Source organism: Pelmatolapia mariae, linkage group LG23 (genome assembly GCF_036321145.2).
Source record: "Pelmatolapia mariae isolate MD_Pm_ZW linkage group LG23, Pm_UMD_F_2, whole genome shotgun sequence".
In the NCBI taxonomy this organism is placed as follows: domain Eukaryota; kingdom Metazoa; phylum Chordata; class Actinopteri; order Cichliformes; family Cichlidae; genus Pelmatolapia; species Pelmatolapia mariae.
In genome coordinates, this window is record NC_086246.1 from 19,013,882 (window position 1) to 19,027,888 (window position 14,007).

The following is a 14,007-nucleotide window of genomic DNA, read 5'->3' on the forward strand; positions in this document are numbered from 1 at the left end:
GTGCTGACATTAAGCAACTGGAATAAAAGTTTGCCACTAATCACCGTATTTTTTTGGACCATAAGGCGCATTAAGTGAAACAAAACAGATAAGTCAAACTTTACTCAACTCATTCTTCTTGCTTCCTTCACTTCTGTACCATTGATTCATTAATGTTGAATTCTCTCACAGCTGCTCTATTCCCATGTTGTTGCAGTATATTAATGACTAACCTCGTATTGTGGATGGATTAGCTCAGTTGTTCTCCTGACTGAAGTTTTGTCCTTTTACAGCATCCTGCCATGCGATTGCATTTGTCCCTAACCATTGGGAACTCTCGCGTTAACTTTTATCGAGTGGAAAATAGTTAGCGTTCATCCTCCAGCTTCACTGTGTTTATGTCATGCTAACATAACTGTGTCACTAGCGATCACGTAGCACAGCGGTCCCCAACCGCCGGGCCACAGTCCAGTACCAGTCAGTGAGTCGTTTGGTACCAGACCGTGAGAGTTGAGGCTCAGGTGTGAAATTTTGTGGTTGTCAGGGTTTTTATCGTTAACTCGGTGTCCCTGGGTCTTTTCCCGTGTTGTAGTTGTGTGTCTTATTTTGAAAGAAATATTGACTCATTACCATGGCGACCAGAGAGCATTAAGGGGCAGAGAGGAGGATGTTACTCTCAATGTTGTTGGCGCATTTCAGGAGGACGCTGCTAATAAAGTTACACAATTGTAAGTAATGAATTCACGTTTATTATTATATTTAGAAAATACCAACATTTTTGTCTTGGTCGTATCATTTTATTTTGTTATATTTATCCGCAACACCTTAAAGGCCAGTCCGTGAAAATATTGTCTGACATTAAACCAGTCCATGGCACAAAAAAGGTTGGGGACCGCTGACGTAGCGCATCATTATATAGCAGCTAGTCCAACTTCAGTAACCCTAAAAGTCACTGCTGTTATATTTTCTGTCTTCATTTATGTTGGAAGTGATAGCAGAGCTATACGTTTGAATTTTTTCAGAAATCTCTCAGTCAGAACATGCTATATCATGTTTAGGTGATTCATACGTAAGGCACACTGGATTATAAGGTGCGCCTTATAGTGCGGAAAATACGGTAAGTTCATTACAATAGATCAGTAACATGATTGGGTATAAAAAGAGTATCTTAGAGAGGCAGAATTTCTCAGAAGAAAAGATAGGCAGAGGTTCGCCAGTCCTCAAGAATACCTGCATCTACATAATGTGGAACAATTAAAGAACATAATTCCTCAAAATTGTGAAGACTTTGAATATCTCATCATCTACAGTATCATCACAAGATTCAGAGAATCTGGAGAAATCTCTTTACCAAAGGGCAAACAAAAAATCATCATTGGATGCCTGTGACCTTTGGCACTCAGGTCGCACTGAATTAAATACAGAAATGATTCTCAAACAGGAAAAGCCTGGTCACCATTGTTTACTAGCTGTGACCTTGGAATAACCGGAGTCCCACTGACTGATCTAAATAAGCACAATGACACATAAAGGGTTAATAATTTCCTAATATATTTTAGAAACAAGGCTATTTAATGTTTCAAAAGTCAGTAAGATTTTAACATGTTATGAAATGAAAGGCAGTCAGTGTAAATTTGCCAGTACTGGAATGATATGTTCATATTTTTTGGTGCAAGTTCAAATATAGGGAGTCAATGAAGTGAGTGTTTCCATTATAAAGAGCACTGCAAGAATTAAAGTTGGGAAAAATAAAAGCATGCATGATCTTTCCAAATCATTAGTAGAGAATAATTATCTAATTTTAAAAAAAATAGTTGAAAGAAATATGACTGGACAATGTTTTTTACTTCAGCATGTTAAAGTGCTCAAGTCACAGTCAGTGTCAGAAATCACTCCCAGGCTAAAAACAGGCTACTTGACATTTTTGTTTAAAGAACCAAGTTTACTGCAAGTGGAACGTTTTTGGACCAATAACTATTACATCAGAGTTATGACTGAGTTTTAGAAATCTATGAAATAGTCAGTGTTTGATATCACTTAGGTAGATAAACAGACAATCAAGACTATTGAGGTTGTTTGACAGCAGAAGGACACATAACTGTCACAGCTGGCAGAAGCAGACTGTGTGGAGTGAGGCGAAGGACCCAAATGCAAACACACCAAATGAAAACTTGATTCTTGATAGAAAATGATCTGTTTATTGTGGCTGATTAAAAAGTACAAAACAAAAGTCAAAATCGATTCAATGCTAAACAAAAACCTAAATTGGGAAAACTAGAAAGAAAAAATGAAACATCCTAATGTGAAAACCTGCCATGGATACATGAAAACCTAGAAACATGACATGAACATAGCAGATGACTGGAAACTCAGAGGGAGACAGGAGACTTAAATACACAGAAGGGTAATACAGGAAATGGAAACACCTGGGGAAACACAGCTGACACAAGTGAACATGACACCACAGGGAAGCAAAACTAAACACACTGAACAACACCAGACTCTTCAAAATAAAATGGGAAACATAATGGGAGGTAAACAAGACAACATGAGCTTGACAATAAAACATGAAACACATGACAGACTGGGGAGACACGGAACACAAGGAGGAACACGTGGAAACAGATAAGAAGAACGGAAGCACAGGCATAACAAAAGGTTAACCATAGAGGACAAGACAGACTTACACAGAGGGGAGAAAAAGACTCATAAACAAGGAGATATGGATGATAACAGAAACAAGACTAAAACTCAACTAAACCCTCCCTAATAATAACACAAGAAGTGAACATTACTCCAACATATTAGAGGAAATCAAAAATACAACATAAACTCAAAATGCTGGGTCAAAGACCCAGCCCCCTGACAGTAACTGTGTCATCTGCAAAGCTGTGGTGGGGATATTATGGTTACCAATGATTGGCTAAAAGAAAGTATGTGTGTTGTAAAGTATAGTAAAGTGGGACAGGACTGTACTATAGAGCTGTGAGAAACACGATAGTTAAGATGTTCAACAAACACATTATATATGTAATATGTATATATGTGTGTATGTATATATGTGTGTGTGTGTGTGTGTGTGTGTGTGTGTGTGTGTGTGTGTGTGTGTGTGTGTGTGTGTGTGTGTGCGCGCGCGCGCGTGCGTGTGTGTGTGTGTGTGGATAAAGAGAGAGAGACAGATCATGGTGGGTATCCTGGACCAGCCCTGCAGAGGGGTGATGTTTGGTGTATAAAACCTTTCTTGTCAACTGGGGTTCAAACCAAGGTCTCTCATTGTTGACCAGTCCACATCACACTAAACCCCTGCGATGATCCTGTGGGTGAGTTTGTAACCCTACCTGCATTAATTTAATAAAACGTTAGAAAAATGACAGATAAAGATCGTGAAATATAAGGAATGTAGCGACTGGCAGCAACTGATTTAAAGCTTAAGATAAAGATGAATAAATAAAGTTAATTATTTAAAAGTTTCTGATAATAAACACATGGACAAATAATAAGGCACAGATTACCCAAGTAGTTGTAACTGTAACTATTAGCTCATAGTGGTTGTAACTGGAGGTGAGCCTGTTGCAGAGAGTTGTTCAAAAGTTTTTGACCATTCAAAAGAATAATCTGTGACCTTTATACAAAGGAAAAAGGAAATGCCATTTGCTCCAAAGATTAAACTAAAACAACCACAAACATGCACAAAGTGACAACATGAGACAAAAGCTTATGACTCTGATTAATATAATGTAGACCTGCTCATTTCTCATCGTGATTTCTAATCTAGTTAAATTGTAAAATCAGATGTTATCCACTTTTACTAATATAATACCATAAAGGTTCTTCCTGTTTGTAGCAGCTTTTGTACTACATGCATCTGTAATATAATGGTGCCACCCTGTGGACAACTTCAAGCGAATATGTTTGTTTTTATATCTATTAAATGAAGTGTTGAGTCTGCAGCTACTGTATGAGCAGGAAACAACTGCTGGTTCTGTGAGTGTTTTCCTTTCATCGTCAAAGCTGAACTCGTATTTTTTATATACATTAACAGTAACACAGTGGAGCAGATGTGGGCAAGTGTCCTGTTGTTTTTAAAAAAAGAAATTTAATTAAACAAGATTGAAACAGTCTCAGTGACCTCAGCACAAGGCCCCAAGCACGGTCAGTTGGCACCTTTTCTATTAGATCAGTGAGTAAGAAATTCTGAGGGCTTTTCTGATGTGTGATACTGAAAAGGGGGAACGTAATGCTTTCCACGCCAGAAAAAGTTTGAGATCTGACATAAATTAAGTAAATGCCCATTTTTTCCATGACATTAGATGATATGCTGTTACCTCCTCATCTGTGGGGTTTTTTTTTTGGTTTTTAACGACACCGCCATTCGTGTAGGTGTTTATGGTTGGTGACCCACCATGCTGGAATCACATTATGTGAATGTGTGTTAGTTTGGTAAATAATCAAGCGGATAGATTGGATAAAATAAGTCCCCGCTGGGTGTTAGGCACTAATGTTGGTGTCATTTCCTTGGTGTCTGTGACTCATTTGCAATAATAGCTACACCAGAAGTCATCAGTTGACCGCTGTAGTTTGATCGTCACGGAAAAAATAAAAATATCCTTAAAGAGTTTTGGTCTCCACTTTTCTGTATGAAAGCTCTCTTTTTCCTCATCACAGTAAAGTTTGTCAAATCTAACAAATCTAAGCTGTTTCGACACACTGTTGGCTTCAACGAGCTTGAGTGGAACGAGCCACTGGAAACGATGGCTTTGACAGGTTGTGTGATGTGTGTAAAGTTAAAAGATTATAAACCTTTTCCTTCATAATGTGTACAAACCAGAATTTTTTATTTTTGTGTATCTGTATGCAAACAGAGACAGAAAAAGGAACAAGATTAAGGTACTAAAACCAAAACCAAAAGAAGTTTAGCATTGCTGAATGATATGATACCCAACAGAAGAGTTTAGTCTGGACCAGAGTGTTTTACAGAAAATGATACAAAGCGTTTCCTCCTGTTTCATTTACGACCAGGACCTGCACTGAGGCATCAAACCACATGTGAGAAGTGAGCTTTAGTTGCACTCTTAGAGTTTCTTTTTTAATCAGACATCTACAGGTAGGACTCTCACACGTTACACACAGTTAGTGCTCTTAAAGAGCTTTTTTGTGTCTTAAATCCATAAAAGATTTAATCATTTAATTGAAAGAGTCCAAAAATGAGGCTGGAAATGACAAAATGACCATCTTTGACTGGCACATCTCATAAAGCCTCATTTTTTAATCTCCTGTCAAATTCATGCACACATCCTCGCCCATAGATACATGCATGCGTGATGTCTTCTTTACTCAGCAGCTTCAAAAAGTCAGAGAGAGACCGAGATGTTGTTTTGCACCCAGTAGAGTTCTTGTGTGGATAGGAGACTGGAACATGGTCATGGTGTCTAAGAAAAACAGTATATTTAAGAACATAAGTCTACTAAAATCTATATTTTCTTTAACACATTAGTATTTTGTGTTTTTAATCACAGAATAGCTAAATGGATGTGCGGGGGGTTGTGTGATTTACTTTTTATGTGGCACTTTTGTGATCTTTTGCATGTAACCTGCAAAGGGACTGCACACGCAAATAAGTTTTATAATAAATAATAATAAAATTTTAGCTGCTACCTTCATCTCTTATAGGAATCGGGCAGAGATGGTAAAACAAAAGCGGTTGTTGAGTTCCATGGCATCATGGGAAACGTAGGAAGAAGTATTTCTGAAGCCTTACCCACAGTCTGGAGTAAAAATAAACATATATTGATATGGATGGTGGATGGTTGTTTTTTCCTATCATTAAAAAAACCCTAAAACTTGATGTTAGCTTCCAAAAGAGGACAACAAAAAGATTTACATTTTTTAAAAAGTCTTATTAAAATCCAACAAGGACTTAACATTATGAGGGGGGGAAAGTGTCTCACCTCTACGAAGATTAATCAATTCAGCATCTTGAACTTTTCCCTGGGACAGAGCAGTGGCGCAAAGGCAACATGGACTTGGGCAAACGCAAATTCACAGCTCTCATTTACATGTACGTGCAGCAGGAGTATCTGCAGGTAAAACGTGCGCAGTGACGGTGGCTGTCTGACCTTTCACCATGGCAAACCCTCAGAAGTAAGAGCTTTAAACCTCGACATGATTACAGTTTTGACCTTTTAGCTGCAGGTGTTTAACTGGAAACAAATGCAGATAAAATGTGTTCTTACATAATTTTAACTGTCATATTACATACTCATGAAAGCTCATGGTTTTATGAGTTTTTATATTTCTTACTTGCTTTTGTTTTAAGGTTCACCTGCTACCCAGATTTTAACAGTTTGGTGTTTGAACTTCTGGTTACCTTCTGAACATCTCTAATAGGAGATCACAGATATATTTATACTGCTGAACTAAAACTAAAAAAAGATGCACTCTCTGTCTTCTAAGTGTGACATTTGCTTGGCTTGCTTTGTTCTTTATCTGTGACAGCAGATGAGGCCTCTTGGATCACTTCCTTTCAAAACCATATATGCGCACACACGTGCGTGTACGGTGGCACACGCACATAAAATATGTGAAGTTACTGCGCTCTGACAGGAAATAACCTCGATAATGGAAAGAGGCTGTTCTTTTTAGCTGAATGTGATGAGAACAGTGAAGAAGATGGCTTCTGCTGTCAGCATCGCTGCGTTTCTGCTCTGCTGCTCCTTCGTTTCCTCCACAGGTATGTTTCAATTAATCTGTTTATTCTGTCAGGTTGAGGTTTTTATTGTTAAAATCCAAACTTATTGATTTATATTTATACCAATTTTTTCGTCAAGGAAATACTCAATTGAACCTCTTGGCCATGGGGGCTATAAAGATACTTATCCTTTTAAAATACCCACAGAATGCAGTAAAAGTCTATATTTCTATGTTTCTGTATGAGTCTCTCAGTGGAAATCTATTGTGTGACTGTAAATAATATAGAAAAACTATTAAAACTCTTTTATTTGTAGTAAACTAAAACCATCCAAAATAATTCTACCAGTCCTTTAAATATTATTATTTTATTGAGGAAAAACTCTATAAAACTAAAGAGGAACTAACAAATGACCTGTAGTAATACTGTGGGGTAGGGCGGCTGACATGGGCGAGGGTGAAGGTTTAGTTCCTGCTGAGGTTGTGGGTGTGCAGTTTTTTTTATTATTATTATTATTATTATTATTATTTTAAAAACTGGACTCTGCTTTTCTTTTTCTATATTTGCTTCAAGCTTACTTTCCTTTTAGGTTCTGCTTTCAAGCACATATAAAAAAAGAGACATGTCTTTGATTTTTGGGGGTGAACTGAAAACCCCGGCCAGAATACATCAGTGTCAGACAAAAGAAACAGTCCAGAACGTTCTGCAGACGAAACACACCGCTGCTGATGTGGTAACTTTGGTCTGAGATGGGGATGAACAGGAAGCGATGCAAAGGTGCAAAAGTAGAGGTGACCATAGAAGCAGCGAGCGCTCAGTGCAGAAAAGGAGCTGTGAGAGCTGAACAATGGAAAGGATGAAGAATTAAAGTCATAAAAAGAGCAAAAGGAACTTAACGCTCAAAAATGTTTTAGTAAACTGAATTATATGAAATTGCATTTATGAATTTTTATATGAATATATATATATAAACTAATGGGTTATAAGAACATTAAAAACATAGAGTTTTAAAATTTAGTTATGTCCATCAAATATTGTAATTCTTCATTTACAGTTACGAAATAAACTAATGAAAGTTGTTTCTGATGTAATTAAATTACAAAGATTCCTTTCTCTTCCCCCTTTTTCCTTTGAGCCGTTTACGTTTAAATCATTTCACGTTTATGTGAATCGATCTGACAAATGCTCAACTCAACAGGAGGTGAATTACAAAAAGCAGTTTTTGATGAACGTACTGTGCATCTTATCGTCGCTGGTTTTTAAATGTCACCTTCTGTGGAGGCGTGAAGATGGCGTTGGTGTCTGGTATATGCAGCCTTCACACATTCCTCTATTGTTTGTCAGCATGACAGTTTGAAACAGGGTTATGAACTGCAAAAGTGACTTCACCCGTCGATACGGAACAATTCTGTGAATTTCTGTAGAGGAAACAGTTTCTTAAGAGACCAAGTGACTCATTCTACTCATGTTACTGCCTTAAAAATGCTTGTGATTGCAGTTCATTGTCAAATTTTAATCCAATACTTTTTATCACAGTTTATTTCAGTTAAGATGTATTCTCGTAGAGTAGGGGGAAGCTGTTTCTCCTCTGCACTTCTGCAGGATTTATATGTCAGGAATTACATCATTTCACTTCTTCTTGGTTCGCTGTGTGAGGTTTTGATGATTTCAGCAGATTTGCTAACAGCTATGTCCGATCTTAATACAGTGTAGTGCTGTCTGTTGTTAGTCATTATGTCCTTTTTTAAATGTTTTCTTAAGTACACATAAGAGAAAAAAACTACATTTCTGGTGATGAGCTCTTGTAGTTGACAGGAAGTGGAAGGTATTCAAAGGTTCAGAGTACTGAGTCTAACTTGTGGTTTTCTGATTTAGAGCAGAAAAACACTTTTGTTTAAAGTTAAAGAAAACTGTGGTTTTGCTGAAATTTTTTTTTTCATTTGTGATAACAAAGGTGTAGGATAATTACTAATGAGCCACTTTGTGTTTTCCTCTGAGAAAAGACTCACGCAGCCATGATTAGTGACTCAAAACGAGGTTTGGCTAGGAGTTAATTTTTTATTATCATCCTGGAAAATATTAATGTTGTGCTTCATGAGAACATGACTTATATAACCACTTATTTCCTGTGGGTTCCCTTCACAGAAATTGAAACTGTGTCAAAGTTGTTCACTGATTGCAAAATCCATTTTACTGAGAACTGTTTTTACACATTCAGTGTATTTTGTCTGCTCAGCACCTCGTGATCTCTGATAGATTCCAGTCACCTCTTTAAACATTTACAAATAAAATATATTGATGGCAAACTTGTCACCTTTAGTGCATGTTTAGATGAGGATGCCATCGCTGCACACTGTGGTCTGAAGAGAGACAACAGGATGAAATGTAGCCATCATCCAGCCTCAGTGGTGGAGTAAAGTGATGTGTGCAGGCTGCCCACAGAATTTCTTGTTAGAGCTTATTCTGTTATTTATTTTGATGACTTGACAACTTATACATTGTATCTGGATGACATTTGACAGATTTTGTACATTCATAAGTAGAAGCTCACAAAAAACGTCACTTACAAAAACTGGGACATACAGGAAGTCAGAAAATGTGTTTACAAGCTCTGTACCAACTCAAGCAAGGCAAAGTAGACACCTTTGCAAAGAAGCAACTGCATTCAAGTTCCAGTAGAAATGAGGACTAAAAGTACACAGGTTTTTGCTGTGTACTGGTTGCGAAAGTAATCAAAACCTGATCAAAACCCATCAGTACATTTAAGAGCAGTCTATGGTAGTTCTAAAAAATGCATAGTAGATGATGTTGGTTGACAATCTCAATAACTACTAAACACACTGTTATTCCCTAATATTTTTGATTAGTCACCATCATGATGTCATGACAACTTTTGATATGAAATTTGTGATAGATCTGTAGATGTTATGAAGTTTTGATTTGTGCTAGTTTAAAACTAGTAAGAACCTAAACTTGCTCTTATGTTTAAAAAAAAACCATAATTTACCTCAGCTCTTATAAAATGATATATGGTTGTTTTGAGCTTTTGTAACATGACTCATTTAATTTTTTCATCTGATTTTACTTTCTTTCTTCACTTTCCTTTCTGTTTCAAAGGCTCTCAGGATGATTGTGTGTACGCTGCAACAGGCTCAAACTTTATTGTGCCACTTAAATACAAGTTAAAGGAATCAGAGAGCCTGAAATGGTTCAAGGACACAAGCGCAATCTTTTATCGCAGACAGAAACAGGTGATCGAAGGGAAAAATTATGATGTTGGATCAACTGGATCACTAAAGCTGACACAACTGACCAAAGACAAGTCAGGACGATACAGACCAGAGGTTATCAATGAAGATGGAATAAATGTGGGGGGAAACTTACTGAGTGTGCATTTGTGTGTATTAGGTAAGTAAAAACACATTATACGTGTATTTATTGTGTTTGTACTTCTTCTATAACAACAAGCAAGTGTGCTAATCCATTAGACGCTGTTCCATTCATGCTTTGTAATTAAGAGTAAAGTGTTTGTTTTTATTATACAGTCACTGTTCAGTTTTATCAATCAATAGTACTTGTTATTGCAGAAATGCATTATCAGCAGTAGTTTATTTATTGCTGAAATTTAGAAATTTTCTTTCCTCAGACCGTGTGCAGAAGCCCACAGTGACAATGAAGTGTGATAAGACTAAAGTCATTTTTACTTGCAATGCTACCAAGGTGAGTACAATATTTATTGTTTCAGGTACAATTAAGTTAGAGTACTCTACAAATAACTGACTCATCATAAAGCTGTTGAAGAATCTATAGACAAAGGCCTTATTTCTCCTCCACTGAAACCAAGCATAGTATAAAGTGTGCTGTCTAGAAGCATTTACTCACAGATACTGTTTCAGTGAGGCTTGGGTCTCTATGTATGTATTATTTAATGATATGGGCTGGGAAATTACTGAAAATTTATGAAAAGATTATAATATTTTTAATTTTAGCCAGGTTGGACTTTATATTAGACTTGTGAACTATCTACTAATCCACTAATTGTCTTTTCGTCTACAGAGTGAAAATAATTTTCAGATCAAATGGTTTATGGATGATAAAAAGATGGCAGAAAAAGAGACTGGCAAGGAGCTGACAAGACCAGTCAAAGACGTGCTAAATGCTAATTTCTTTTGCAATGTTTCTAACCCCGTCAGCTTTGAGATAAGTCAGCCTGTTCAACAAATCTGCATTAAGTCCTGTAAGTATTCTGTGCTATCAAGTGTAAAATAGATCAAATGTGCCTTTTTCCAAATGTTCATGAGATTGAAGTAGTAATTTTATTTAGCTCATATGCTAATAAGATACTTTTCTTGTCCTTTTATTTGAAAGCTTTTCCTTTTCCTGAAACGCTATTTGGAATTAGCATCTGGGTTTTTGTGGGTGGTGGAGCAGGTACGTTTTGTCTTCCACTTACAATCTTGACATCATATTTGGGGCTATGGTGAGAAAATGCACAGGAAAGCTTGAAGCAATGAACACATGAAATAAATTCTGTTTTTTCACTTTCACAATTCTAATTTAATTTGCTGTTATTACTCACCAACAGGTATTGTTCTGGTGCTGATCCTAATTGTCATTATCTGTTGCATCCAGACCAAACGGAAGAGGCGTTTGCGACTAAAGGGTAAGAATGTGCTTATTTAGTTTGTGCATTCATATTTAAAATATAAGCCACTGTGATCAGGCAAAACCTCTTAAAGTCCATTTTAGTTAGCCCCTGTGACGCCTCCCATTCACCCGTCATTGTACACTGCTTAAATTGTCGTTTGCAGAGCTCTCCAAGCCCCATAATATATTATTTACATGTAAATGACTTATATTTTTACTTGCCCAAACAAACCTTCAATTTTTTTCATTTACAGATTGTTTACATTTATGATTGTGGCAAGATTCTGAAAAAAAAAATCTTTAATCCATGAAAACTTCAATCTGGGACTTTGAGAAAATCAGAAAACCAAGCAAGCATATCCCCTTGTATGTGTGTGTGTGTATATATGTTGTGTTTGTCAACACAAATTTGAGCGTTGGGCAACAGAGTTATGCCCATGAATAACTTGCCAAATCTTCTCTGTCTGTGCCAAACAGCTTATTCTGCTATTGATTTCTTTTGAGCTTCTGTCTTTTTGCTGATACAAGTGCTGATGCTGGTACGCTGCCACAAAGGTCAGTTGGTGTCTGATCACATGTGCACTGGAGCCTGAACATGTGGAGAGACGTTATGTACAGTGATGAGTTGAGATTCTTCCTACAGCAGTTGAATCGCAGGGTTAAGGTGTGGAGAAGACACAGAGAATGATATGCTGATCACTGCACCAATAGGGTAACAGTTTCTGATGGAGGCAGTGTGATGTTGTGAGGCTGTCTCAACTTCAGTGCAGAGAGATATTCAGATGAGATTCTTCAATAGTGGCAATCTTTTATCTCTGCTGTCTGGGACGAAACTCTTTCCTCCAAGATGCTCACCCCGACAGAGCGCAGTTTATCAGAGACTAACTCCAGTGTCTGGGAGTAGAGAGGATGGAATGGTCTGCCTGCGGGCCTGTGCTCGAGTGACTAACACAACCACACTGGCAGATTTGGATGAACAGGATAGCATCCCACAGCAGTGTATGACCGAGACGGTGACCAGCATGAGTAGCAGCTGCCAGGCTGTCATGGCTGTGTATGCTTCTTTTACATGCTACTGAGGCTAATGAGGCCAGTGTTTGTTAAATGAACAAGTTGTTAAATTGCCAATATGTCTTGTTTCGTCAGACTTCAATCATCCAATCCAATAAATTCTGACTCCAATCAAGAGTCACCAGCAGCCTAAGCTGGTTAAGTTGCTGCATCGTCAGAAAGCGTAGTTTTTATAAAACTTTAGGTAAAGTTTGAGTCTGATTTTTATGTGATATGAGTCTCACATAGCTCACTATCTGTTGAGCTATTCAGAAGTGAGTAAATATACTTAGTTTAAAGTCTCAGTTCTCTTTTTTGTTCCGAAACACTTCGTACCACTTGTCATGTCACAAACTGAATACAGCGATGCATTCAGTTGTTGGGTGTCGTTCTAGAGAAACACTTATAAAATACATGCTGTAATCTCTATAGTTATCTGTGGTGGCTGACTTTCCACTCCTACTCATTTATAATGTGCCCATTACAACTATTTCTGTCAGACTCTAAACCAGCTCTTATGGGCTGGGTCTTTAAACAAGATTATCCAATAATGGGACATTATTTGCAAACTACTCTTCCATGACATTAGCATTAAATTAACTGACACTAAATACACCTGGAAGTTCTGGGATTCAGAGGTTATTGGTGGCTCTTCCTGACTGATGATCCATTCCTGGCTGTGGTTAGTTTAGCTTACACAGCCCTGTCACAGCCATGTTATTAGTCTTAGCAGGCTTTGCCTCATCAGTGAAAGTGATTATGATTCTGCAGGTCTGACCTGTCACCTATATTTATTGTAACAGATGAGAGGGAGCTTCGCTTGCAGTGGACCAGTCAGGAACAACAACAACATCAGCATCATCACCATCATCATCAACATCAACATCCAAATCAAAATCATTCTGATCAGCATCATCACCACCACCATCAGCAACAGCCGGCAGGCAACACCGGCCCTCGACAAAATCGCACTAAACAGCCACGCACCCAGCAGCGTCCCAGAGCTCCTGAGCCTGCCAACGGCCAGCCTCAGCCCAGCCCCAGACGGGCTACGCAGGTAGGACACAGAAGTAGATGTGGACCTGGATAGCTAAATTTTATAGACCAAAAAATGATTTGTTTTTGTAATTTTTTCTATTATTTCCAAAAATTAGAATGAAAATTGAAAACAGCAACAGTGAGTCATGTGGAAATACATCATTTAGGTCTGATACACCAATTTTCACTCTCCTTCAGGCTTCCGCTCCAGCTGGCAACGGCGGTGAAGAGCAGCCTCCTCCTCTTCCTCAGCCCAGGAAGAAAACTCCAAAAGCACCAAAAGAGTGAAAAAACTTGAGCTTAGTATGTGGAAATAATTTTTAACAAACTTAAAACAAAAGAAGTTTTCGACTTTTTAAAAGCTTGTCTCAAACTAGAAATCTATCTGATAATGTGATGCTCAAACTTGAACTGCCAAAGAGATATATATATATATATATATATATATATATATATATATATATAGATAGATAGATAGATAGATAGATAGATAGATAGATAGATAGATAGATCACAAATATTACATAGTTTTTGGATCCTCTTAGATCAGAAAGTGAGTCTACATGAGGAAACAGACTTCTGGAAAATGTGAGATGTTTTATATG

General features: G+C 37.5%; 1 protein-coding gene across 1 annotated transcript; it reads left to right on the plus strand.

Moving 5' to 3' along the window:
* Positions 1 to 6,615: 6,615 nt before the first annotated feature.
* On the plus strand, positions 6,616 to 13,794 carry si:ch211-132g1.1 (T-cell surface antigen CD2). The gene is made up of 8 exons (XM_063467863.1): positions 6,616 to 6,709; positions 9,785 to 10,075; positions 10,314 to 10,387; positions 10,724 to 10,904; positions 11,036 to 11,098; positions 11,253 to 11,330; positions 13,168 to 13,421; positions 13,601 to 13,794. Exons 1-8 carry the CDS (start codon positions 6,631 to 6,633, stop codon positions 13,688 to 13,690), a joined length of 1,110 nt encoding a protein of 369 aa, XP_063323933.1. The 5' UTR covers positions 6,616 to 6,630; the 3' UTR covers positions 13,691 to 13,794.
* The last annotated feature ends 213 nt before the right edge of the window (positions 13,795 to 14,007 follow it).